The sequence below is a fragment of the Gamsiella multidivaricata genome (genome assembly GCF_025024155.1).
Source record: "Gamsiella multidivaricata strain RSA 2152 chromosome Unknown BC939scaffold_1, whole genome shotgun sequence".
In the NCBI taxonomy this organism is placed as follows: domain Eukaryota; kingdom Fungi; phylum Mortierellomycota; class Mortierellomycetes; order Mortierellales; family Mortierellaceae; genus Gamsiella; species Gamsiella multidivaricata.
The window spans coordinates 56,450-83,052 of record NW_026251709.1 but is presented as its reverse complement, the minus strand read 5'-3'; the positions used below and the strand labels follow the sequence as shown (position 1 = coordinate 83,052).

Genomic DNA, 26,603 nt, shown 5'->3' with positions numbered 1-26,603 from the left:
GGTTATCCATGAGCACAGTGCAGGAACAGAGCTGCGCTGCACTCTTGCCAATCAAGGTTCATTCTCAGTCTCATGAGTGTCCTTCAGGCTGGAAGGCACCGACTGCGGTCAAGGCGTCAAGCACAAACTCATTCATAACCGATCGCAAATTATATTTAAAGGCGCCATGAATCTTTCCTCTATCTAACAAACGAGCAATGTGCGATGTGTACAGCATCCCCAGGGAGCTATGCATCCTGTTGGCTCTTTTCCAGAGCCCACAATTGGCCCTGCACCTCGCCCACGAGGTTAAGCAGGCCCTCTCGTGTCTCCATCATCCACTTTTTCGTCTCGCGGATACGTTCCACGCGGTCATCCTTGCTCTGTGCCTGGGGTTGAGTCGCCATCGTGGCCTGATGCGAGATCAGGAAAGAGATTTTCCGGAAGGCGTCCCGAAGACTCTGTTCGCCGTCCGTATGGCTTGTCTGTATCTTGGTATTGTTATCTGTCGCATCAAGATTCGATTCTTGCTCGGGTGTCTTGCGATCCTCCACTTGCATATCCAGTATTTGATTGAACGATAATGTCATACCGCCAGGAGCCATCTTTCTCTCCTCCTCAGGACTATTCATAATCACCGGCGAGGCCAGTACATGAGGAGTCTGCAATTGAGCTGGTGGATCGGTTCCGACGACAGGGGACGTAGCGGGCAGTTCTGTCTCCCGGTCACTGTCTACAGAGGATCGTGCCTTCAGGTCCGACTCTGCAGTGGCGCTTGATAAAATCGTCTCAGATAAAGCAGAGGTCTCGAACGAGGATTGTACGTTTTTACTGCCACCAGGGATGGTGAGATACCCTAGTTCAGCGAGCCGCTTCCTAGTTCGCTCCACCTCCTGGAAATAGTCATCGGACTTTGATGATCCCATCGAGGTATCGCCACCCTCTTGTTCAGGGTTGAGCTGCTGTCCTGCAGAATCCTCTCGATTGGTTTCCTTCGACAAAGCCTTCAGCCCACGTTGCTTCCATTTCATTGCGGCTGCATTAAGAGACTGAAGATTGAGGCGCTCCTCTAGTGGTTTCTCATGAGGATCAGGTCTCTCAGCTGTCATATTCTCCGCCGTATTGGAAGGACCATCTTGTCCAGCATCAAGTCCCGAGTCCTGCCGGTCATCTTCCGCACGCGAAGGACTGTCCTGCCCCTGCCCCTGCACCAGCCCCATCATGAGTGCGGCAGCATGTGCCGCCAAGAACCTCGAACTCAGACTCCGTCGTTCAACAAGGGGCCGTATACTTATCACACGGCCGCCAGGAGAAGTTACGTTGTAGTTCCTCTCAGATCCTGGCGAACCAATCAGTCGCTCGCCGTCTTCGAACGCAACAATCTCGCCATTTGCGTCTATGAAATCGTTGATGACTCCCGGGCCAATATTGCGTCGTTGAAGCGGCGATAGTACATCGTTGTCACTTCCTGCTTCGCTGATACTCTCCTCTCCATCTGCCTGTTCATCATCCCCATCCCTCTCGTCCGATCCGCCAGTCTCGCTTCCAGCCTGGTCTGACTCGTTCGATCGAGATAACACAGCATGTTCCTTTTTATGTGGCAGCACATGGGATTTGATCGTAATAGCAAGAGGTTTGCGTCGCGTGGGAGTAGTGCTCGTCCTGTCCATTGTCTCGGGGATATTGGTAGGGGTATCGGTGGGGGTATCGGTGGGGGTATCGGCGGCAGCATCGGCAGGTTGGTGAGCCAATAGCGACCCAGCATCGGACCCATGCTCCGTTTCGTCACTGAGGTCATCATCATTCCTGTGTCCTGCCGCAGGTGGCGGATCATCATGACTGTAATCGCTCAACGACTGCCTTTGCCTTTGCAAGCCCTTTGATTTCGCATCATCCAACTTCAGGACCGCCTCATTCGGGGCTGTCAGCGAAGTCGCTCTAGGTCTCGAGGCATTGGGCGAGAGCCACTTGCTGCTGACCGCAGTTTTTGTGGTGCGTGGTCCCGGTGAGCTTGACCTAGATGGCTTGATTGCAGAAGGGGACGAGGCAACCCTATCCTTGGCAACACTCCTGTTCCATCGTGGCGGGTCCTGCTGCACCCCTGACCGAGTAGACGACGTTGGCGGCTTTGGTGCACTTGGCTGGGATAGCGAATTTTGGCGTGATCGTATGAGGGGAGTCTTTGAAATGGAGCCGGTGACCCTCGCTCGGGTACCGGGTGCTCTGGCGCTGGTCGCGGGTATGTTCACAGTTATAGGTGAAAAAGTTTCCTTTGACGTATCCTCCACTTTTGAAATGCTTGGTACCGCAACATCGTCAAAGTTTTCCTCAGAGCGCATGTCGCAGTCTTCACTCATCATGGACGCAGTCGAGTTCCGGCGAGAAGCCCCAGAGTACTCGCTGCCATACGTGCCTACTCTGTCAGTCGATTTTTTTTTCAATCTCAATGTTCTCGGACTTGATGTTGCCATACTGGGGTTCAGAGTTGCCTGTTTTTCTGCTGCCTTTGCCTGGAGGTACCCTGGTAGGTTCACGTTCTCTTGGATTCTGGTATGTATCCGCTTGACAACGTCCTTGGACACTCGCCACACCAGCACGCATCCGTCCGCACTCGTGGAAATGATGCGGTCGAAATTGCTTGTGAACTTAACGCTTGTTATCAGTTCCGCATGGCATATTGTGTGAGCCAAACAGGTCCCATGAAGAAGATCGTAAATCCTGATAGATTTGTCACTGCCCGAGGCTGCAGCAATGGTGCCAGTGGGGTCTAAGCTGATGTGTGTCATACTGCAGATCTCCGCCATCCCTGCTGTCACATCGTCCCCTTTTGTCTCGGCCTTAAAAGATTTGATGTTCTTTCCGGAATCCAAAGCAAAAACATTGAATCTTCTGTCGCCCGCTACGACTGTTATGGTCTGACTTGCATCATTCATACCCATATCATAAAACGTAGCTCGGCCAGGGGCTTGATGATAGGGCTGATAGACGATGCTATCTGGATTCTATATATCGGTCACAGGGGCAGTAGCTGTTAATTGTTCACTCATTATCATACACCGCTGTCCAACTTCCCATCATGCGGCGCGTGTCATACCTTCAGGCAGTTACGGAAGATGATGCTCTTGTCTGCACCGCAGCTCATCATGCGCGACCCGTTAGCGGTGAATTTGATACATGTAATCGAGGACGAATGATCGTCGAGTGTTTGCACCAATGCATAATCATTCAAGGCATCAAACACATGCAATAATCGGTCCCGGCCAGCGGTGGCGATTAATAGCGGCGACTCCTTGTCCACGGGGTCTGTGAAATCGATTGCTAGAATCTCCGTATCATGAGCTTCCTGATAAGTGATTTGCTCCAATGTTGAAAGAACGTGCACCCTATGTAAACAAAACAAAGCTGTCAGTTATTGCCATGCTACAAGCCATTCTCTAGAACAGTTGCAGGATACATGTAGCCAGTCTACCTTAGGTTTCCTCCTTTGTCGCCGGAGGCAAGAAATCGTCCATCTGGGCTGACTTTGACAGTACGAATGCCGCACTCCAAAGGCACAATGTTGAATCCAGGCTCCATGCCATCTAAACCGTGGAAAATAAGACGATACAACATCGGCGTTAGGCAGTAGTTCAAAGTCCAGCTTCACGTCACGAAAGATTTTGCTCCGCGACAACTATCACGCACCTTGATTCTCTGGTGCCTGAATCCACGATCTACAGTTCTCGTCCGCATACAAAACACTGAGAATCTCCCTGCTGGGCGCAGGTGCAGTCTGAACTTTAGCCTTGGGACTTGACAAGGGTGATAGCACAGATATATTATCGTCTAAGTTCCAGAACTTGATTGATCCATCGGCAGAGTAGGTAACAAATGTCTCTGGCGGAAATGGTTGAGCAATTTCCTTGCTGTGCGAGTTGGGTATCATCTATACAAACACTGTTTCGTTAGATATAGTCCATCCTCCCGCTGTTCAACTTTGTACCATGAGCGACTCTTACCTCTACTCCCCAGACACAATCAGAATGAAACAAATGACTCCACAGAACGACGGCATTGTGTATGTCATTCATGTCCCAAACAAAGAGAGAACGGTCCGAGTAAATGCAAATCAAGCTATTTGAGGATGTGTCGTATTGCGAAGCCAAAACATCGGCGTATATAGCGTTTGGATCATCTTCCTCCTGTCTAGCCGTTTGCATCGTCCCAGTAAAGGCGCCAACTGCCATCGGCTTAGGCATGGTCCCGATGTACTCCAATGTTTCGGGCTCAAATAACCTATTTTCGTTATTAGAGCAGAACATCTTTTAGAGAGAGCACACAGCACTCTAGCATCTCCATCTGTCGCTAGACGTTACACATACCTGATGAATCCATCTGTACATGCACAAATGATGCACCCCTCGCCCAGGTTGACGGAGTATGCCCCACGGACATGAAGGTCGATCCACTTTTCTATGGCACGCCCCTCGTTAAAGAGACAGAGAATGCCATTAGAGGCGACAACATATGTGGACTTCCCGTCCTTGCTGCACACCGCATCCACGTAGTTGCTGTTGCGTAGCTCTCCTAGAATTCCTGAACGACCATCCAGGACCTGAGTGTTGAGCGACCCTTTGTTTGGTCCGACGTTCAAATACCAGAATTTGATGTGCCTCAAACCAGCGGTGACAAAGAAGGAGCCGTCCGAAGAGAAGGCAAGAGCATTGACCTTTGTAGTGACTTTATTACTCGCGATCTGCGCGCCAGTCCTCCAATTCCAGACATGAATGTATCCATCATGCTATAAAAAAGAAGAAAAAAATGGATAAAGCCATGTGTTAGTGCATCGACAAGGCTTTATTCCGTAAGCCGGTTGGAACATGTATCACAGAAATGGGTGACAACGGTACCTGAAACCCAAGGGACACTAGAAATTTAGAGTTTGGAGAAAAATGGACAGCCTGCACGCCGAACTTGTGTCCTTGGATCTCTCCTACTAGCATTTGGGATGCTACTTCCCAGATGAGTATCCGCGGTTGATGTCCAGTCTATAGTAAACAAGATTTGCTCTGGTCAATATGCAGGCCAAGCACCAACGAATGCCATGTTCTAAAAATTGACAAAGAGCAAACAAATGCATAGCAGAGCACGTACCTCTCCGATGGCCAGGAATTGCCCATCAGGGGAAAACGAGAGACAGGAAATGGGCTTTGGCTTAACGTTCTTATTGCTGGTCGGGTTCGAAGTCCCAAAGCTGGACGCCACCGAGCTGTCTGACATGGCCATGGGCATCAAACCCGCCAGTGGATTGATATTGGCGCCCGACATACCGCTATTCATCCATTGAATGTTGTTCATTGACCTGGGAGATCCACTATGCGCCGCCACTCCCCTGACACTAGCTGTTCCTGTAGCTGAAGCAGCTCCTGGATCACTAGCGGTCGACTTTTTGAGGGTGGAAGTGCACAGGAGTCCGATCTGCTTGTCGCGCTTGTGGTTGTAGAGAACAACTACGCAGCCTGCTGCATAGGCCACCAGATCATGAGTCGGATTGACGGAGAGGATCATGGGTTTGTTTGAGGTCAGTCCTAGGACGCGTTCAAGCTTAAGCTATGTGGGCGTAGGATCACCAGAGGAGCATCAGTGAACTGTCATCGTTGGAATTACCCACGCTGCTGGCGAAGCATATGCATAGTATCCAGTGCGAAACGGGCGGTTACCAGGCATTCTGTCTCTTTGCGCTTGCGTCGCAGAACAGAGCTCGCAGACAAAGATCCAGAGCCAGCCGTACTGACGATGCTGGAGTTGCTGGCGGATGCCTTCCTTCGTTCCGTTCTCAGCATTGAATAGAGATTTTTTTTATTTATATTTGTTTGCGTGTTTGGGCTAGGGAAGGTTGGAGCGAATGAGGTTTAGGGATGCGTGGTATGAATGATGAGATCGGGTTCATTCTCTTGCGGATGATGCATAGAATGAGGAGCGAGTTTGATGGAGAAGAGGATGGTGAGGATGAGGATGGGAAGACGAAAGAGAAAAGACGAAGTTGGGGACAACGGCTGCCGGCCATACCATTCCCGCCCAACTGCATGCATCCGACTATTTTCGCGCCGCCTTGTGAGCAACCCGCCTTTTTTTTTTTGTCTGTTTGTTTGTTTGTTTGCGCGGGGATTTTTTGATGTGTCCGAACGTGCATCAGCTAGTCTACTTGAGTTCAGCAGCAATCAAGGAAGGAGCACGTTCACCACCACAGCGAAAAGCAAAATGAGCACTGCATTTAACCAACGGCCGGCGCATCTGTCGCGTTCATAGATCCAGAGCCTTGAATGTCATTCGCACCCCTGTTTACCGTTCTTTGTCAAATGAGCTTACAGGACAGTTGACATAATCCAATGATAGATTCAACAGTTGTCGCCAACGCGTTCGATTCTCATCTTGAGCGCACCCGTTGTATGCAATTCCAATATGCAAATGGATCCCAGCAAAAGACCCGGACCATATCGTCCCATGCTCCACCTTGTCATACCCAACATGCATGGTGCCCTTTTACCTGTGAAGTGATATCCTATCCCTTCTGGAAGATGATTTTAAGTTCGGATCTTTGTTTTCCCTCATTGCTTTGGAGAGTCTTGTCGACCACGGCTGATCGACACCATATCTGTTTTTGTTAGAATGGACGCGAGTTCTTGTTGTTTGTTTTCGGTAACCATCGATGGCCGCGAACTTTAATGGACAAACAATTCTAGGAGCATCGCGACTCCGCCGCGCAAGGCACAGTCAGTGTGTATTGGGAATCCTCAAATACGTTCGCGCAATCAAACCAAAAGCTCACTAGGACGACAGCTCGGGATCTGGCCATAATCCACCTATACGTTCTACTTCATTATCGCTCCCGTAAATATGACGGAGCAGTAACTAGGTCGGACATAGAGATAACGCTGCTTGAAGAAGCATTGAACATGCGGTGTTCTTCCAGGACATAAGGCTTCATTGATGTCTCCGTATAATTATGCCACAATAAGCGAGGCCAAAATGGGCAATTTGGCTGCGCGTTTGTATATCGCTCCCGCGCGAAAATCATTTAGAATTTTAAAAAGAAAGTAGAATATTGGTCAACTACAACATATGCACATGAATTACACGCTGACAAAGCGAGAAAGGACTTGAGCATAAAATAAGTCGTCGTAAATGTGTTTTTTATTGCTTTTGAGTATAGTCTGATGTTAATGGGGTGCAATATTAAGTATTAGCTGACAGGGTCGAAGAACATGAAGGCTCAAGCTTATTATCCGAGGGCCTGGACCATATTTATGAATCCAGAGCAGAATTAAGAAAGAACCATCGATGTGAAGTTGGTCGCGGTAGCGGCATTCAATCGATAAAAATTGTGAATAGGACGGAAGAGGATTAATTGCCATGCACAACAACGCTGTCAACACGTGCGCCTTGCTTGATGGCGGCCGTGGATCCAATGGCGCGAGCCTTAGATAACTTAACGTCCTTTGGCAAGGAGAGCTTTCGACTGATGGAGGTGATTGATCGCTGATGCACTCAGCTCCTATATATCTTCCAGGATCCTTGGCATCGCGCAGGAGGGGGCGATAGAGTATCAGCGGGTCCTTGGGGTGAAGGACATCAATATCGTGGCCTTGAATGCGTCGGAGGTACTCGGTGAGGGTCTTAACCGGGCACAGGAAGGGGTCATCGTGGCTTTTGATCGTGGTGTATTCGCAGATGCGGTTGCCGCCTCGCGTCTTCTTGGGGATCAAGATGGGGAGGATAGAGGTGATCCGGTCTAAGTGGAATTTATCGTTGGATAAATCAATGCACAGAATGTCGTTAGGCCGCAGGGAGCCGCAAGTGCTGAGTAGCCAAAACAGCTTCTGAGTGAGAATCAGTGTACTGAGACCCTCGTTCTGGCCCTGCTGCCGAAAATAATCGATCGCCGGTGTAATGTCGATGTTCGACTCCTTGGTGTGCTTGATTTCTCGCCGACGCAGTGCGAGGAAAAACTACTGAAAATCAATGTCGTCGAAGGATGACTTATCATCGTACATGTGAATAATCGCCGACTTGTATGCCTCCACCGTGCCTGACGTTCATTTGTTGATCGACACTCCTGATGTGATCCAGTTGAGTAATTGCACTGGTTGTGGCTCCATAGCATCCATTTCGCGCGCGGTAGTCCATTTGATGTACCGATCCTGGATACTTAAATAATCACGTTGCTTTCGCTTCAATTCTGGGCTGTCGATGATGATGGACGCTGTGTCTGCGTCCCATCCTTTAGCTAGGTGTCTACGCCGCTTAGTCTCCAGACGCATAACGACTAGTGGGGTTCTTTGCCAAGATGTTGGGATGTTGGGCGTGTTTCCTAGTGCCGGAATCACTTAATGGTGCGGTATCGGGATCGGCGGCGCTTTGGACAGGGAACCACACCGCAGCATGTGGCACGCCTGCACGCCTGGAGGGATCTGGCGTCAATAAAATAAAAAAAATAAAAATAAAAATAAAAAAAAGGACAGGGAACTACACTACTGATGGCCAGTGAAGTGTTATAGTGGTTGCTGTTACCTTCTCCTGGCGGATTATCTGAAGAGCTAGAGGGATAAAATTTCATGGCGGACATAAGTAGACGTTGACTAGAAGTCGTCAACGATGTCAAAGAGCGTCGTGTCCGGCCGCGCCTGGTGTGGGTCTCTAGGTCATGTATCGTGGCAGCTGGCGGTTGATCGGCCATTTGTGATTCATTTTTTTAAAGAATGCCTTGTTGATTGACCATTCCAACTGTCCTGTCAGGTGGTGTGAAGGTGCGTTCGCTGGATTGAACGCTTATAGAACGTAGGTTGTCCGGATCCTAGTCCCCATTGTCAGGCACCACTCCCATACTGTGGTCGCCAGTTTCATCAATTCTAGTGATCATGCCCGCCCAAAATAGTGTTGATATATGTCAAATACTCGTTTGGGTTTATTAAATGGCAAACGTGTGACCAGGAATTGATTTACTGCTCGTAGGCTGAGGACCGGTTGAAAGTCCCTTGTCTTCTTGGGGATAACGAACATTATAAAGCCGGGCCCACTCGCGAATTCTATTGCTCCTCTGGTCAACAAATCTGACATTTTGTCCATGCTGGCTGTTGCCTCCTGGGAGAGAGGAGGTCATTAGGCTTGATTGGAGGGTAGCGATGGGCCTCAGCTTCGGAGGGATAAAAGACAGTGCTGGGGCGTTGATTCGCGATCTGAGGATCTCTGTTAGTAATGTTGCGTTCTTGAAGACGAGCCAGCTCTTCAGCCATTTGAGCCAGCTGCTCAGAGGTGCATCGATGGAATCACCTGTGGACATGGATAGTTGAACGTGAAGGATGAACTCTTTGCGTGCAGGTACATCCCTGGCGAAACAAAAAAAGATAGTAGACATTCACGCTGCAAGAGCAAAATATATTTCATGGGCAGTCTCTGGATTTTTCGCGCTTTATGTCAATAAAGAAGATAACACATATATGGTCCTGGCCCGAAGGATAATTGCTTTAGAGTCAAGCAGTCTATCAGGTCTCAAGGCAAAAATCGTGTAGTTATTAGACAATCGAATTTATAGTCTAGCTGTGTGTCTGTATGCATGAGCAATAAACGACCGTGTCTAGGATATCCGCTACTGCTGCAGCTTCTCAAACCTCGTAGCTATAGCGCGACCGATGTCAGCCATTGGGCCAGGCTTGTCCATTTCCATATGACCGCATTTCACCTCGTGAACTTCAATGTCGCCCTGAACATAAGGCGTCCACTCTGCAGGGTTCACCACTGCCTCAGTATCATCGACACCGGCCGTCGCGCGGAAGAAGAGCATGTCGCCACTGTAGGTCGATGTTACGTATTCACTGCGGAGCTTGGAGTTGTTCAATCCAACCGCCTCTACCAAATTCCAGATCTCTTTTCCCTCATCTATCGTCTCCTTGTGCATGAAGCGAGAAAGATGCTCAAAGTACTGCTCTCCATTATTATCGCTGGTAGCCACTTCCATGGCGTTGCCGTTGGTTGGAGCCGAGTCAATCAAGGCTAGCATGTTAACTTTCTCCCCCACCTTCTCAAGCTCCACCGCCATGCTATGAGCCACGTTACCGCCAAAGGACCAGCCAAGGAGGTGATAGGGTCCATGAGGCTGAACGTGGCGGATCTGGTCGATATAATCCTGTGTCATCTCCTCGATCGTCTCCGCCATCTTTCCAATTCCGCCAATACCGCGTGCCTGCAGACCATACAAACGCTGCTCTGGGTGCAAGTGCTTGGACAGGCCCAAGTAGCCCCGGCTGAGACCAAGACCGGGGTGGATGCAGAATAGAGGAGCCAAGCTGCCATTGGGTTTGAGTGGCACCAGCACATCAAATGTGTCGTCCTGACCACCCTCCTCCTGCGACAGCTGCTGGGCCAATCCTGCAATCGTAGGTGCTCCGAACAAAGTACGCAGTGTCATCTCAAAGCCCAGGCTGGAGCGCACGATGTTGATCAGACGTACAGCCAGAAGAGAGTGACCGCCGAGCATAAAGAAGTTGTCATGGCGGCCAACTCTATCGACCTTGAGGAGCTCCGTCCACATGGCAGCGAGAGCCATTTCAATATCGCTCTTGGGCCCCTCATAGCCTTGGGTGTCGAATGCGTCTCTGTCAGGCTCAGGAAGTGCACGCTTGTCGACCTTGCCGTTGCCAGTCAGAGGCAGCGCATCCAAGCGGACGAATGCACTGGGGACCATGTACTCGGGGAGACAGCCTGCGAGGAAGGTGCGCAGAGTGTGGGTCAGCTGTTCCTGTGGGTCAGCGACGACGTAGGCAACAAGACGCTTATCATTACCAGCTCCCAGTACGGTGACTGATCCTTCGCGGACCAAGGGGTGTTCAACCAGCCGCGACTCGATCTCTCCTAGTTCGACACGAAAGCCACGGATCTTGACCTGGTCATCGCTGCGTCCCATGAACAGTAGGTTGCCGTCAGAGAGTGAGCGCACGAGATCTCCGGTCTTGTACATGCGTCCGCCAGGATGGCTGCTGAAGGGGTCAGGCAAAAACCGCTCGACAGTGAGGTCTGGGCGGTTGAGGTAGCCAATGGCCACACCGGGACCACCGATGAACAGCTCCCCAACAGCTCCGATAGGAACAGGCTGACGGTGCATATCCAAGACATAGACGGTGGTGTTGCCGATAGGACGACCAATTGGCAGGCGGTCCTGTCCCTCTTCAATCGCCTTGAACTCATAGCTAGTGGCATACGTGGTCGCCTCTGTAGGACCGTAGCAGTGAACCAAATGAGATGGTCCCCCATGCTTGAAAAGCGCGGAAATGAAGCCAAGCTTCCTTCCTCGCCACCACAAAGTAGATACCTCAGTTTGGCTAGGCAAGCACCGATGCTTAAGACATGCTGGTTGAACAGCGCAGGTGTTAGGCAGAGCCCAGTGACATTGTGGCGAGTCAGCGCCTCCGACAGACGATGCGAGTCAGTGATGGTATCTGCATCAATAATGACAGCACGACCGCCGTTGAGCAAAGGTGCCCACAGCTCAAACGTGCTGACATCGAAGGCAGGGTTAGTTGCTAAGGCAACACAGTCTTCTGCACCTATGTCGGCATAGTCGTTGTTGATGACCAGCCGAGAGATACCACGGTGTGGGACAACGACGCCCTTGGGAACACCCGTAGAGCCAGAGGTGTACATCACATAGGCGACATCCTCGCCGGAGCGCGCAGCATCGATGTGGGGTCCATTCAGTGCAGTGATGAGGCCCTCCGCCTGGTTTGCACTGAAACGAAGCACATGCGTATCAATGGTAACGGGGACCACTATGTGTAGGTTAGTTATTACCAAGCGGGCTGCACAGTCCATAACAATCCAGGTCTGGCGCTCGAGCGGTGCCTTAATATCAATAGGCACATATGCAGCTCCAGCCTTGAGGATGGCCAGCTGTGCGATGACAAGCTCCATCGAACGAGCAAGGTACGTTCCCACACAGTCGCCAGCGCAGACACCGGCCTCGACAAGCTGGTGAGCAAGCGCATTCGAACGCACACTCAGTTCCCTGTACGTCAGCGACTGGTCCTCATGCACAAGGGCGATGGCCTCTGGCGTCTGCTTCACACGGTCCTCGAAGATTCGGTCCACGCAGAGGTCTTCAGGGAACGAGGTACTGGTAGCATTCCACGACTCCAGCAGATCGCGCTCAACTGCAGGCAGGATGTTGAGGCTCTGGACTGGCGCCTCAGGTGAGTCATCCAGGGCGTCGACAAAGCTCTGCAGTGCCTCCTGCATATACGCGCAGATCCTGTCTGCGTCATAGGATCGTACGGTCTGCGAAGTAAGACCGAGGGATGTGCCAAAGTCTTCGACGGACATGACGAAGGGGTAATTGGCTCGCTCCGTCGCGTCGAGGACCTCGATACCGGAAATGCTGGCAGTGTCTGTGGATGGCAAAGTGTTGTGGCGATAGTTCAACATGGCACTGAACAATGGAGTGCCAGATGGGACGCTACTGCAGCGCTGGGCCAATGCCAGGGACGCATGCTCATGCTCGAGCAATGATGCTAAACGTCGTGGTGCCTGGTGCACACTCTCCTGGACACTGACATCTCCAAGTCAATCCTGAGAGGCAGGTGTTGATGAACAGACCCATGGCGCGGTCGGATCCAGAACCGCCTGCCATCCGGCCAAAGAGCACAGTTCCAAAGACGACCTTCTGCTGTCCACTGGTGCGGGCAATGACCTGGGCCCAAGCCAAGTGACACAAGCTGGCAAGGCTGACTCCGAGCTGCTTCGAATGAGCACGCAGACGGTCGTTCAAGTCCTGAGGCAGCATGCGATGTGACGTTCCGTGACCTCGACTCCGTCGGTGGACTTCGCACACCAGAAGGGCAGTGCGGAGTGTCAAAGTCCGACAACATCTCTGTGAAGAACCGCTCGTGTCTCCGATGCTCAGTCCTCTGCGTGCTGGCAATCAGGTTGCGGAATGGCTGGGGTGTCCAGGTATCGCCTGGCCTTCGAGGAATGCCTGGATCTCGATTCCATCTCCTCTAGGGTCGAGTGGTCACCAATGAGATGATGGAGCATCTGGACCACAACCCACCGACCATCGACGTCCTGTGCAACGGCAAAGCGCGTCAACGGAGCCTGAGTCAAATCAATGCGGTGCTCTCGCGGGTTGTATCGCTCGAGCAGCTGCTGAAGAACAGATCCGTCTGCAGCCTTGAGCGAGTGTCCGTCACAGACAGCTTTGCATTGCGCCAGACCACCTGGGCGCGTTCGACAGATTCTCCCAGATGAAGGCCGTGCGAAGAATGTCGTGCGGCGATAGTCATCTGGACTGCCTGAGGTAGTGGTCGAGAAGAGCGCGACTCTCGAACGACATACTGAGGACGAGCAAGTAAGGATCACCCTTGGTGCCATCAGATGGTGGAACAAGATACCATCCTGCAGAGGAGACAGAGCGTAGATGTCCTGGATGTTGGCACTCCCCCAGGCACATGTGCAACGATACGTTCAATGTCACCTGTCCGAGGTCGATCAGTGGCAGCATCTCAGGGGTGATGGCCATGGCATCCAGTCCAATGAGGTTCTTGGGCACAGCCTTCTCCACTTCTTTGTGCTGGCTGAGGGACTGAGCCAGAACAGCAAGAGTAGGGGTGGCAAAGAGAGCCTTGACCGAAAGCGAAAGACCAATCAGTCGAAGGCGTTCGATCATTTGCACAGCCAAAAGCGAGTGGCCACCGAGCATGAAGAAGTTGTCGTTGCGGCTGACACGATCGAGGTGGAGCAACTCGCCCAGATGTCAGCCAATGCTGTCTCGATCTCACCTTGGGGTTCCTCGTAGCCTTGGGTGTCGAATGCATCTCTGTCAGGCTCAGGAAGTGCACGCTTGTCGACCTTGCCGTTGCCAGTCAGAGGCAGCGCATCCAAGCGGACGAATGCACTGGGGACCATGTACTCGGGGAGACAGCCTGCGAGGAAGGTGCGCAGAGTGTGGGTCAGCTGTTCCTGTGGGTCAGCGACGACGTAGGCAACAAGACGTTTTCATTGCCTGCTCCCAGTACGGTGACTGATCCTTCGCGGACCAAGGGGTGTTCAACCAGCCGTGACTCGATCTCTCCTAGTTCGACACGAAAGCCACGGATCTTGACCTGGTCATCGCTGCGTCCCATGAACAGTAGGTTGCCGTCAGAGAGTGAGCGCACGAGATCCCCGGTCTTGTACATGCGTCCGCCAGGATGGCTGCTGAAGGGGTCAGGCAAAACCGCTCGACAGTGAGGTCTGGGCGGTTGAGGTAGCCAATGGCCACACCGGGACCGCCGACGAACAGTTCGCCGACAGCTCCGATAGGAACAGGCTGACGGTGCATATCCAAGACATAGACGGTGGTGTTGCCGATAGGACGACCGATTGGCAACGGTCCTGGCCCTTCTCGATCATCTTGAGCTCGTATGTAGTAGCGATTGTAGTCACCTCAGTAGGTCCATAACAATGAATGAGATGTGATGATCCTCCATGCTCAAGTAGCGCTGTGAACGAACTCAGGCTCCCCTCCTCACCACCGCAGAAGACATACTTGAGTTGTGCCAGTTTATCGCTTATGCTCAAGACGTGCTGGTTAAACAGTGCAGCCGTCAGGAAGAGCCCAGTGACATTGTGGCGAGTCAGCGCCTCCGACAAGCGGTGGGCGTCCATGATTGTATCGGAATCGACAATGATAGAACGACCACCATTGAGGAGGGCAGCCCACAGCTCAAGCGTGCTGGCATCGAAAGCAGGGTTGGCGCCAAAGACGATGCGGTCATCCGCACATATGTCGGCATAGCCGTTATTGATGACCAGCCGAGAGATACCGCGATGGGGAATGAGCACACCCTTGGGACACCCGTAGAGCCAGAGGTGTAAAAGACGCAGGCGGCATCCCCACCGGAGCGCGCAACATCGACATGGGGCCCATTCAGCGCAATGTTGAGGCTCTCTGTCTGGCTTGCACTGAAACGAAGCACATGCGTATCAATGGTAACGGGGACCACTATGTGTAGGTCAGTTATTACCAAGCGGGCTGCACAGTCCATAACAATCCAGGTCTGGCGCTCGAGCGGTGCCTTAATATCAATAGGCACATATGCAGCTCCAGCCTTGAGGATGGCCAGCTGTGCGATGACAAGCTCCATCGAACGAGCAAGGTACGTTCCCACACAGTCGCCAGCGCAGACACCGGCCTCGACAAGCTGGTGAGCAAGCGCATTCGAACGCACACTCAGTTCCCTGTACGTCAGCGACTGGTCCTCATGCACAAGGGCGATGGCCTCTGGCGTCTGCTTCACACGGTCCTCGAAGATTCGGTCCACGCAGAGGTCTTCAGGGAACGAGGTACTGGTGGCATTCCACGACTCCAGAAGGCCGTGCTCAACTGCAGGTAGGATGTTGAGGCCCTGGACAAGCACCGAAGGCGTGTATTCAATAGCGTAAGTGAGGCTCTCTAATGCCTCCTGCATATACGCGCATAAACGGTCGGCGTCGTATGGCTGCACAGCCTGGGCCGTCAGTCCAAGAGTGGTACCGCCGTCCTCGACAGACAGCGAGAAGGGGTAGTTGGTGCGCTCCTTCTCACCCAAGAACCTGATGCCGGGAATGCCAGAGCGCTGTTGGACTGCGAGGTGTTGTGGCGGTAGTTCAGGATCGAGCTGAAGAGCGGCATACCAGCCATCACATTGCTGCACTTCTGAGCCAGAACCAGCGATGCTTGCTCGTGTTCCAGCAGTGCTGCCAAGTCGCTCTGGGTCTTGCGCACGCTCTCCAGGACGCTGGTATCCTCCACATCAACTCGGAATGGCAGAGTGTTGATGTACAGACCCATCGCGCGGTCTGCTCCTGACCCACCAGCCATGCGTCCCAAGAGAACCGTGCCAAAGACGACACGCTTCTGTCCACTGGTACGAGCGATTACCTGTGCCCAGGCGAGGTGGCACAGACTGGCAAGACTTACTCCCAGCTGCCTGGCTATACCACGCATACGGTCATTGCACTCCTGCGAGAGCAACCTGGTGGACTCGAAGATGTCTTCACCGTTGCTGTGGACCTCAGTAATGCCGTATGGGAGCGACGGTGTGTCAAAGTCGCCCAGCATCTGTGAGAAGAACTGCTCCTGAGCCTCGATGCTGACACCGAGGCGCGCTTGAGCAATGAGGTTGCGGAATGGCTTGGGTTCAGACAGAGTATTGCCATGGCCTTCGAGCAGAGCCTGGATCTCAAGGTTCATTTCGTCTTCAGTAGAGTGGTCGCCGACCATGTGGTGCTTCAGCTGCACCAAGAGCCATGTGCCATCGGCGTCCTGGGCAGCGGCAAAGTGGTAGAGCGAAGCCTGAGTCAGGTCGATGCGGTGGTGGACAGGGTCGAAGCGCTGGATCATTTGGTCAATGACCGGACCCTTGGCTGCATCGAGCGAGAGCTCCTGAAGTTTGACTTGGGCCTTGCGCCAGACGACCTGAGCAGCAGTCGACATGCTCTCCCAGACAAAAGCTGTGCGGAAGATGTCGTGGCGATCGACAACCTTCTGGAATGCATCCATGTAGGCATCGAGACGTTTGCGGTCGGCAAAGGCCAGGCTACTGATATGCAGGTACGGGTCGCCCTTGGCAGTGAGCAAGTGATGGAACAAGATACCATCCTGCAGAGGCGACAAGGCATAGATGTCCTGGATGTTCGACACTCCTCCGGGGACCTGTGCAACGATGCGGTCAATGTCGGCTTGTGTGAGGTCGATCAGAGGCAGCATCTCAGGAGTGATGACCGTGGTCTCTGGAGTGATCAGGTTCGGAGGTGCCTCATCCTGAGTCTGGTGTTGGCCAAGAGACTGGGCCAGGACACTCAATGTCGGGGTGGCAAACAGAGCACGGACAGAGAGTGAGAGCCCAATGCGACGCAGACGCTCGATCATCTGCACTGCGAGCAGAGAGTGGCCACCAAGCATGAAGAAGTTGTCGTGGCGACCTATACGATCGAGACTGAGCAGCTCAGCCCAAACCGCAGCAGAGCCTCCTCGTCTTTCCCACAGGTGCCTCGTACTCCTGAGTGGCAAATGCATCGCTGTCAGGCTCAGGCAAAGCACGGCGGTCGAGCTTACCGTTGGCGTCAACGGAAGTGCGTCCAGACGAACATAGGCAGCAGGGACCATGTACTCGGGCAACTTGGAGGCGACATGGGTGCGGAGAGCGAAGGCAAGACCCTCTTTGGGTACAGTAACAACATATGCAACCAGACGCTTGTTGCTGCCCTCGCCCAGAGCAAGCACGACTGCATCACTCACAAGCTCATGTTCCACCAGCCGAGCCTCGATTTCACCCAACTCGATGCGGTAACCGCGGATCTTGACCTGGTGGTCGTCACGACCCATGTAGACCAGCTGGCCATTGGGAAGGTAGCGAGCCAAGTCCCCAGTCCTGTACATGCGGGCCTGCTTGTCATTGGCAAACGGATCAGGGAGGAAAGCCTTGGCTGTCAGATCTGGGCGGTTGAGGTAACCACGAGCTACACCGACTCCACCGATATAGAGCTCTCCCACAACACCCATAGGCACTGGAATCCCACGGGTGTCCAACAGATAGATGGTCTTGTTGTCAATGGGCCGACCGATAGGGACAATATCGCGACTAAAGTCCTCGGGACATTGGAACGCCGTGGCTGCGACTGTGGTCTCCGTAGGGCCGTACTCGTTCACAACCGAGCCATTCGGGATGAGTGTCTTGAGCTTGCGCAACAGAGCCAGAGGGAGTGCTTCACCTCCCAAGACAAGCCTCAGGGGGTGTTCAGAGGCGGCAGGCCTTTACAGTCCTGAAGGATCGATGGGGTCAAAAGAGCCTGCGTGATGGAGTGTTTGTCAAGATATGCCCAGAGCTGATCACGGTCAAGGCGGACACGATCAGGCAGGATATGCAGGCTGGCACCGAAGCACAAAGCTGACATCATCTCGCCGACACTAGCATCAAAGCTGAAGGAGAGGAACTGGAGCATTCTGCTCGAGGGTCCACCCCATAGACGTGGGCCGCGTCATGGCCAGGTTCACAAGGCCCTGATGCTCGACCATCACACCCTTGGGTTGCCAGTCGAGCCAGAGGTTAGATGACATAGGCAAGATGGTGCGAACACAGCTTGGGCACCTGTGGGTTGACTGCAGGTCGTCGGGTTTGAGGCTCAGTCGACCACAGTCAGCGATCGAAGTGCTTCCTCGCCGATGGCACTGCGGCCGGTCTTGTCAGCAAAAGAACCGCCGGTGAGGCGTCGTCGAGGATGGTCAGGAGACGTTCACTGGCATGCGAAGGATCCAGTGGCACATATGCACCGCCAGCTTAAGGACACCAAGGATCCCAACAACCATCGCAGGTGAACGCTCGACGCAGAGGCCCACAAGGCTGTCAGGCGCGACCCGAGGTCGATGAGCTGATGCGCAAGCCGGTTGGACTGAGCATTGAGTTCCCCATAGGTCATGGCTGGTCCTCAAAGACAACAGCGATAGCGTCGGGAGTGTGGGCGGCCTGGCTCTCAAACAGGTGGTGGACACACTGCTGATCGGGGTATATGGCGGTCGAGCTGTTCCACGTGTCGAGCAGGAGTGTCCGCTCGGCCTGCGAGAGAATGTCGATTGCAGCAACAGGCTCGGTGGGCCTGGCTGTCATTGCCTGGAGGATGGTGACCAGGTAGCCGGCATGTCTTTCAACTGTCTCGGCGTCGTAAAGCAACGCAGAGTAGTGCAGCTCTCCAGCAATCTCGTCGCCCTCTTCCTGCAAACGGAGTCCGAGTTCGGGTTGAGGAGAGTGAGTCTCGGCTGGGGCCTGCCAGAGATCTCCATCATGCCAGCGGAATAACAGCTGGAACGACTGTGCATGGCCGTAGGCACGCTGTGGCTGCATGATGTCGATGATCGTCTGGAGGGGGATATCCTGGTGTGCACGTGCATCAAGGGGAGCCTTGCGAACGCGTTCGAGCATGTCGACAGTGCTCACGTCTCCAGAGACCTGGATGAGCAGCGGCAGGGCGCTGTCAGTGTTGTCGCCAGGGATGGCAATGAGGATGTCGTCTTGGTTGGTGAGGCGCGACATCACCAGGGCCCATGCAGCCAACAGGGTTGTCGGTAGGTTCACGATACTGTTGTCGCTCAGGTTCTTGAGAGCGCGCTTCAGTGTTTTGTCGATTCGGAAGCGGTGGTGAGCGTCAGCAACCGGCTGCTTGCCAAAGCGCGGACGATCTGTGGGCAGCTCCAGCAGCACGGGTGCACCGGCTAGCGTCTTGTGCCAGTAGTCAGTCGGGTCGTGAGAGCCTTGACCACATCGTCCTGACCCTTGTCGGAGTAGAGGGTACTCTCTGAAGGCGCCTCAGAGGCGGCAATGGACGAGGGAGTGGCAGCGCCGCTATGATAGGTAAATATATGGCGGCGTTAGGATCCTGGTCCATGCAGTTACCACACAGGTACTAACTATTTACCACATAGCATGATGCATAGGATTTAGCATACCCTTGATCAGCAATTGGCATGTCAAAGTAGCCCTAGGGAATTTTAAGAGTACAGAAGATGGTTAGGTGGGGACAGATGGGTCCATGTCGAAGTGCTGAGATTCAGATTAAAGTCCAGGGATTGAGGGTTTAGTGTCCTGCAATGCAGGATCGGTTACTGCCAGGATGCGCCCGTGCGTTGTATAGACAGTTACTGTTTATGGTTACCTGATCACCACTGCTGGCAACAGTGGGGACGACTGACGCAGTGTTAGCGTGGGCTTCCTAATATATGCATGTTTCAGGGTCTGATGTGGTTAGTGAATGTGCACCCTCTGGACACGTTTTTATTTTTTTGAGCAATGGATGCTCTACTTACAGGTGGGGTCAAAGCTGCCTCAGAGACATAAGCCCTCTCTCCATTGTTGGCACTGAAGGCGCTGCTTGTAGTGCCTGCGACACTGGCCTTGTTCCTAAAACCCTCAAAAATAACCGGCATGTTAGTGTATAGTTTACGAGGGGCGATTGCCGCAGGTGTTGGAATGTGCCAGTGTCTGCCGTTGCGTGTGGATTTGCGTGTTTGTGTCCGGGTTAGGTTTTGTGCCACTGTGTATTTGGAACATACTTTTCGCTGGTCAGACAAGCGCTGTCGAGCATCTAGGTTTGAGATATTTGTAGATTTAGATAATTTAGATAGCGGCACAAAGTCAGCAGCCGAATGCGTGGCCCGAGTGTTTCACGCACACTTGGATAGCAATTGCCTGTCGCCAGAGCCACTGAAACTGGGCTCGAAGCGGGGCAAGAGAGGGCTATTCTACTGGCATCAGCATCGACTTTTCGCCGAGAAACGAAGCTTACCTGGTCGTTATCAGAATTCATGTTGATTATAACAGTGTCGTTGATATGTCTTTGCAGATAGAGTGGTAGAATAACTGCGGGATAAAAGAAAGCACGCGTTTGTGAATATGTGAACGAGTGCCCGTATAGAAGTATAGTAGGCGAGGTGTGAAGGGTTTGATGGTCAATCTTAGGAGGGGAGAAGAGAAGGAAGCGTCGTTTTGATTTCAATCTTAGAACCAGGGGTCTGAGAGCATGCAGACCCGGGAAAGGCGTTAAGGAGCATGCAGACTCGGGAGCATGCAGATTCGGGAGAAGATTTAAGAAGCAGAACTATCCAGCAGCACACAGAGTATGCTAAAAAAAGGGTTTGCCTGTAAAATCCGAACCTTGCCTCTTTTCTTGGTTCGGATATCGGCAACAGCTTGGTTGTTCGAATATTGGCTTTTACCGGTTCATTGAGGCAGAGTTCTACAACTATTTCTACACCACCAACTACCAAACTATCAGCCACTCCTTTCAACTAATCAGCACGGAAGATCATCAGGATCGGGCGATCCAGATGGATAGCCACCTTCCCTCGTCCAGCAACTCCTCCAATCTAACCGATGAAACCCAAAACTCCTACAGAATGAAAACCCTCATCTTATGGAGGCCTGGACTGCACTGCACTGGTTGTATTTTGTCGGATGCACACAACCCTGTTTAATTGAATTGGGAAGTTATTATAAAATACATGGCGGCGGGACTTTATGACAAGAAGTCTAGCACAAGACATTATCTATCGAATTCTTAGGCTACATGAGCTACCATTGAATCCTTAGGCGACATGAGCCAGCATCGAATCCAGGCTGTCTCTAATGCTAATCGATCACTGATTTCTGCAGCAGCAATACCACAACAGAACATCGGACGATAACGAGAAGGCCCAAAGGGACTGCATACTTCCGATGGGCTGACGCCAAGGACATGACATAGCTTGACCGATGCAGTAGTCGGTCATGCACCACTGCGATCAAATCCTGGTTCTAAAAGGCCCTGAGGAGCAGTTCGTAGCCCAATATGACGAATGCTACAAGTATTCGAGCCTCGACATTCGGCTCCCACACGGCACCAATACATAGATGGAAGGTAATGGATGTGTGCTATTGCTTCCTCGACTTGGTCGTTCTTTATTGCGGTTTATTATTTGCTTGCTAATCGGTAAATTTTGATGTCTTATGTCGCTGAACAGGGATTTTGAGAAAGAGGTCGCGATCAGTACATTGGGTCAGGATGGTCGTGTGCTACAGCTTGGACTTGGCTGGAAATCTCGTCGCGCTTTTCGAAGTGGATATGGTTGTCCAAACTACAGCCAAGCACACCAAAGCTAGACTGGAGTTCCGGAATTTGCTCGGTGTCAGGCAGGAGGGATCCAAACTCAGGGGAAAGTTTGTCTAATTCACTGAGTAGAGCGCGATAGGACTATCCCATGGTTCACGGAGTCTTGCGCTGAGACTATGCATACGCTGGTTTCTGACATGCTGCTGCTACCTTTTTTTATCCACATAGAACTGAAGGATGTCCTTGACAGAGAGTGAGCAAGATGAGAATAGACGTTCCAGTTGAGGTGGAGGCAATGTATATAATCCAGAAATCGAAAGTACGATCCGAAAGGCAATGGTCAGGATCCGTTCTTTATAGTTGCAACTGATGGATTTGGAACATCCTGCACCTAATAAAGCCCCCTTTTTTTTTATTGACGCCAGATCCCTCCAGACGCGCAGGCGTACCAAAGGCTGCATTGTCCAAGCCGTAGCTTGGACTGGCGGCCGGCCAAAAGCTACCTAAAGATGGCTAACAAACAACCCTGCATTAAATTAATGTGAAGCGGAGGTACACATTCAAAGTCGCATGTTTTCTAATCTTTGAGCTGGAACCCAAAATCGCTACGCAACCTGTCGGGTCCAATGGGTCCTCTTCTAGTCAAGATCACGAACCAACATGAGTTTTATCCTCCTTCTTTCCATCTCGTTCAACACCACCTTTCCCTGGAAATGTTCTACTAGACGGTCATTCGCTCTCTTCCTCGCCGCCGTAGCCAACCCCTCCTAGGGCCGTTGTCGCACAAAATCCTGAGCCGCTCCTCCAAAACGCCTCCCGGCTTTCTTCTTTCTCGCGCATATGCCTTCAGACTTCGCCCATGCCACCATTGCCTTACACCGCTCTTTCCATAGCTCCTCCTGTCTAAAGGCTTCAATTTGTTCCACAGAACGTCCAGCCAGGTAAGCTGCGATGTTCCTCGACTGTTTAAGGAGCAGCGCCCAATCCGTCGTCAGGAACTTTGGAACAAGCCCGTGGTAGATATCCATCGTGGTCCAGAACCCCTTGGGCGTGTTCTTCCTTTCAACGTTTTTCTGTCCCTCTGCTCTTCACTCTCCCTCGTAGACAGTCACCCTATTTTCTGCTTCATTCTCCCCAGTTCGCCGCTCTTCCAACAGCCTTATCCAGTCGTTATGCAATGTGTCTGCTATTCTTTCCACCCCCCGAACCTCATGTAGGCTTCACCAGAGCGTATCCATGCCGCATAGAGAGAAAGTCGGCTCCGTGCGTGTAAATTGTCGACCGTTCCTACTCGCCTCTTCCATATCGTTCAACCGCCTTTTCCATGCCCTGTCCAGTACGGAGCACCTCTTTGAGGGACTGTGTCCATTTCTCTTGACGCTGGTTATGTGTAACGCGACATATCCGCAGATGCCGTGCGTCCTCCAAAGCGGTAATGCACACTTGATATCGATCTGTGGTATAGAGATTCGGCTTCCAATTGTGCATATATTGCATGGTCGGGAGCATATCATGTATCTATCTTCTTGGTCCGGTGGGAACGATGACTGCAGTCTGACTGGTGAAATGCCCTCCTGGCGGGTTTCGTTCATGGACTATAGCGAGGCTCGATCGCCACTCTACCTCATCCCACTGCTGAATAAAGCGTTGCGTCCGTTGCTAGCACGTCCATGCATGATGGCTCCTCGCCGCTAAATAAAGTTTGATCAGGTGTCGGAGATCGTTTCCTGCTGGCTGGTCGTTGTATGTGTTATTATGCTTGCGAAGTGCTGGTTGTTCAATTGCCACTGCAATGAAATAAAGTTTTACAGGGGAAATAGCTTAGGAGAGAGGAACGGCTATTTTATTGCTGCCTTGGCGGGTTATCGAATCATACGTATCTTGCTAAACTAAATTATGTGCGTAATGGCACATTAAGCGCATGCCATTATGCAGCGCAACGTGGTCCGTGTCCTCTGGCGTAGCGCTAAGATTTACGTGCAATACTTTCACATTGCTTGCAGGCATTATTATCATGAACTGCACCCTGTCCGTCTCCATTTCTCGAAAAAAACTTTCAGTTCATCCTTTCATCACCAATTGTGCCGTCAGGTGGATATGAAGGCGAAGACCGGAAAATGTGTCAATTCCTAGAATATTAACGGGCGTATCAATGCTATCTCCTCTGTGTGCGTCATGTATCCTCCTCATCTGGACTCCAGTCAGAGAGAAGCCTTATCCACAATCCTTTTTCTAATCTTCTTCGCTTTCCACATTGACCTCTTGGTGCTTCCCGATTAAAGAGGATATTCTGGCATGAAAAGAGCGAGATGGAGTATGAAAAACAACCTTTTCCCATTCCAAGGCTGCAGGCACCACAACCTCCTCGCTGTAGATATTGCTTTCCTGATTTTGCGCCTTCTGCCTGTAGTCGACTTGTTGCTTTGTTGAAAACGCATTGGCTGCATACTGATCGTAATGTTTCTAAATAAAAAAAGCCCCTCGTCCGTGATATTTAGCACACCGCATTCTTCATGCTTCGTAGAGGCCATAAATGGACAAGATAACCCTTACCAGCAAGTTGAACAGAGTATAGACCGATCCCTCGAGGAAGAATTTGGCCTCGTCTCTTGTCGTTGGCAGGACAATCGGACTACAAGCAGATCCTGCCACCCAGATGTCATGGTACTTGCGGATCTGGAAAATGGAAGCCGATAATCCTATTCATATTAAACCAGTTAGTACCTCGCTCCTTATTCTTTTCGTAACACAAAACTCAAAGCTTTGTGTATTACCGTGTATATTGAGAAGCGGTGGGCACTCAAGACCATATCGCCCGAGCTCCAGCAGAATGCTTTTGTTGATCTTGATGTTTTTGAGACGCTGGACAGCAACATCCTCCATGCTAGCTTTTGCTCGTTTCGCTTCGAAGTTGCCCACCTCCAGACCTCCCACCTTCAAAATACAATCGCACTTTCGAGTGCTGTTTCCAGTGCTGAAAATCGTGGCAAGTTGAGATTTGGAGAGGGTAGCAGCGGCGCATCCTTGCTCGCCTCTACATATACATATCAGTAAAAAAACAGACAATTGATTAGCATCTGGTTGACTATTCTTTGTGAACAATTCATGTACTTACAGGCAAAGGTCGAGTGCGGTGGTCAATGGCAATCCATCCCGAAAAACAGAGGCCCACACAAACATGGCATCAGCTTCCGACGAGGACTCGTTCCCATGCAGTGGTTTGATGATATTTTTGAAACTAAAAAACAAGAAATCATTAGATCTATTTTTTTCTTATAAAAAAAAGAAAAGAAAAAAAAAGAAACGTACATGGTCTGCAACACCTCCAGGAAGGACCGCAATTCTGGGTGCTGTGCTTGAAGTGCATATGTAGCATCCAGTACATCCTCAGCGCCTTTCCTGGCATTCACCATATCCAGCAATGGCTGGATAATAATATCCAGTTTTGCGTCTTTGACCTCCAAATCCGACAAAAGGCAGCGACCCCTTGCCTCGTTAGTTCGACCTGCGCCAAACAGATTATTCGCCTTGCTTGAGAAAAGATTCCAGATCCCCGACAGGGCAACCCTATTTCACAGAGTTACCTTAGTTAATTACAGCCATAAAGCAAATATATATTATAGCTAAAAAATAAAAAATAAAATAAAAAACCATACAAAGATTCCTTCCAAGGACGTATACTACGATCGACCCCTTCGGTGGCCGTGTGAAGACTGTCCAGTGCCAGGTAATACAATGTCGTCTTTAAAGGAGAGTCGACTCCTGGTTTTGGTACATCGGAGAGAGGAGGCAGCTCAACGGGACACCCGGAGTGCTAAAGTACAGAAGTAGTAAAGCACATTAGATGGGAGGGGGATGGATAGAGAGGAGAGGCAGGTGAAGTACATACACTGAGCACAGCACTGTGAATAAGGGAATGCCAAGGTTCTTCGATTTTTGGACTTGGTTCCCTTGTGTATTGGGGAATCTCTTTTCGGGTACGCTTCTGAGAAGCAGAGACAGCGATTGCCTTTCTCTTTTCATCGCTCTTCTAAAGGAGTGGAATTGCCGAGTTGAGGTTATAGAGACAGCTTAGGTCAGTGGAGACTAATAGCCAAGGTTGAAAACAATGGGCCCCGCAGAGATCGAGGAGCTTGCAGAATAAAGACCAAGCGTGCCTTGCATGGCTGCGCTGGAGATAACGACTGCTCCTGCTGCAGGGGTTGTTGTTGTCCGTGTTGTTGCCGTTGCTGTAGACGGGCTAGGGCGCGAACGGAAGATGAGGATGGCGAGTCACTCTGTACAGCCTGTGGAGGCAAAAGAACAAAAACAACATGTATAAGAAAAATGGTGAGCTATATTCATGTCCATTCAAGCATCCTTCAAGCTTCTTACAAGGACATTCCGAAGAACCTGTTCCAATTTACCTTTGATCCTTTTAAGAAATGCTTCGTTCGCACATGAGCTAAATAAATCGACTCCGACTTGCCCATCTCCTCGTGAGCACGCCGCAGACTCATGTCCAGTTCCGCAGAATCCAACGAAGCCTTGCCCTCCTCTGTCTTGTAATACTTGAGACATGCTCCAGCATAAGTGTTAACAGTGCCTATCCCAGCACGCCTGATTGCTGACAGGCCCTGCACGAATTGTCCCATATTGATGGCATCATCATGCGCAGCGAATTTCGAAGGCGTCCAGTCTACGGGAGGCGTTAACTTGAAAAACTCGTGCACAGGTAACGACAAGATATCAGAGGCATTGATGGCCTCTGCGTTTTGAATAACAGGGTACATCTTGAGAGGATGCAGAAGAATGAGACGCGTCAAGGCAAGTAGCTCGTTTCTCGCCGAAAACACGTCACGGAAGACGTTCTTCTTGCGAGGACGCGCAACCTCAAAGTAAAAAGTGTGCTTGCTTACACACACCACAATTTTATTTTTGTTCCCCACCGTTGTCGCCATGTTTTCTTTGCGGGTCTGGACAGCCCACCCTTCACGGCCTTGAAGGAACGCACCAAT

General features: G+C 51.6%; 4 protein-coding genes across 4 annotated transcripts; all 4 read right to left on the bottom strand.

The window, feature by feature from the left end:
* Window positions 1-47: 47 nt before the first annotated feature.
* BC939DRAFT_433675 (uncharacterized protein) lies at window positions 48-6,006 on the bottom strand. Its single transcript, XM_051553252.1, has 9 exons — window positions 5,679-6,006; window positions 5,113-5,568; window positions 4,869-5,006; window positions 4,341-4,759; window positions 3,978-4,254; window positions 3,664-3,904; window positions 3,449-3,560; window positions 3,074-3,362; window positions 48-2,981 (listed from the first exon to the last, which is right to left on the bottom strand). Exons 1-9 carry the CDS (start codon window positions 5,799-5,801, stop codon window positions 228-230), a joined length of 4,809 nt encoding a protein of 1,602 aa, XP_051417677.1. The 5' UTR covers window positions 5,802-6,006; the 3' UTR covers window positions 48-227.
* A 1,356-nt stretch (window positions 6,007-7,362) lies between these two features.
* BC939DRAFT_472152 (uncharacterized protein) lies at window positions 7,363-8,145 on the bottom strand (the record flags this gene model as incomplete). The annotated part of the gene is made up of 3 exons (XM_051558250.1): window positions 7,363-7,477; window positions 7,507-7,967; window positions 8,011-8,145. The coding sequence occupies 3 exons, from the start codon at window positions 8,143-8,145 to the stop codon at window positions 7,363-7,365; spliced, it is 711 nt and encodes a 236-aa protein (XP_051417676.1).
* A 10,295-nt stretch (window positions 8,146-18,440) lies between these two features.
* On the bottom strand, window positions 18,441-20,325 carry BC939DRAFT_497955 (uncharacterized protein; the record flags this gene model as incomplete). Its single annotated transcript, XM_051559757.1, has 7 exons — window positions 18,441-19,234; window positions 19,315-19,364; window positions 19,469-19,500; window positions 19,675-19,731; window positions 19,826-19,919; window positions 20,072-20,103; window positions 20,305-20,325. 7 exons carry the CDS (start codon window positions 20,323-20,325, stop codon window positions 18,441-18,443), a joined length of 1,080 nt encoding a protein of 359 aa, XP_051417675.1.
* A 3,105-nt stretch (window positions 20,326-23,430) lies between these two features.
* On the bottom strand, window positions 23,431-26,445 carry BC939DRAFT_433673 (uncharacterized protein). The gene is made up of 9 exons (XM_051553251.1): window positions 26,013-26,445; window positions 25,764-25,892; window positions 25,496-25,636; window positions 25,263-25,420; window positions 24,916-25,173; window positions 24,722-24,844; window positions 24,381-24,640; window positions 24,160-24,305; window positions 23,431-24,069 (listed from the first exon to the last, which is right to left on the bottom strand). The coding sequence occupies exons 1-9, from the start codon at window positions 26,376-26,378 to the stop codon at window positions 23,839-23,841; spliced, it is 1,812 nt and encodes a 603-aa protein (XP_051417674.1). The 5' UTR covers window positions 26,379-26,445; the 3' UTR covers window positions 23,431-23,838.
* Between the last annotated feature and the right edge of the window lie 158 nt (window positions 26,446-26,603).

Excerpts from the sequence above, each read along its gene's own strand:
- BC939DRAFT_433675 (XM_051553252.1), bottom strand. The coding sequence starts at position 5,801 with ATGCTGAGAACGGAACGAAGGAAGGCATCCGCCAGCAACTCCAGCATC. Across the intron at positions 4,760-4,868 it reads TAGTGTCCCTTGGGTTTCAG|CATGATGGATACATTCATGT; the intron begins GTACCGTTGTCA and ends TCTTTTTTATAG. Across the intron at positions 3,363-3,448 it reads GACAAAGGAGGAAACCTAAG|GGTGCACGTTCTTTCAACAT; the intron begins GTAGACTGGCTA and ends TTGTTTACATAG.
- BC939DRAFT_433673 (XM_051553251.1), bottom strand. The coding sequence starts at position 26,378 with ATGTACCCTGTTATTCAAAACGCAGAGGCCATCAATGCCTCTGATATC. Across the intron at positions 24,641-24,721 it reads ACCGCACTCGACCTTTGCCT|AGGCGAGCAAGGATGCGCCG; the intron begins GTAAGTACATGA and ends ATGTATATGTAG. Across the intron at positions 24,306-24,380 it reads ACCGCTTCTCAATATACACG|GATTATCGGCTTCCATTTTC; the intron begins GTAATACACAAA and ends TAATATGAATAG.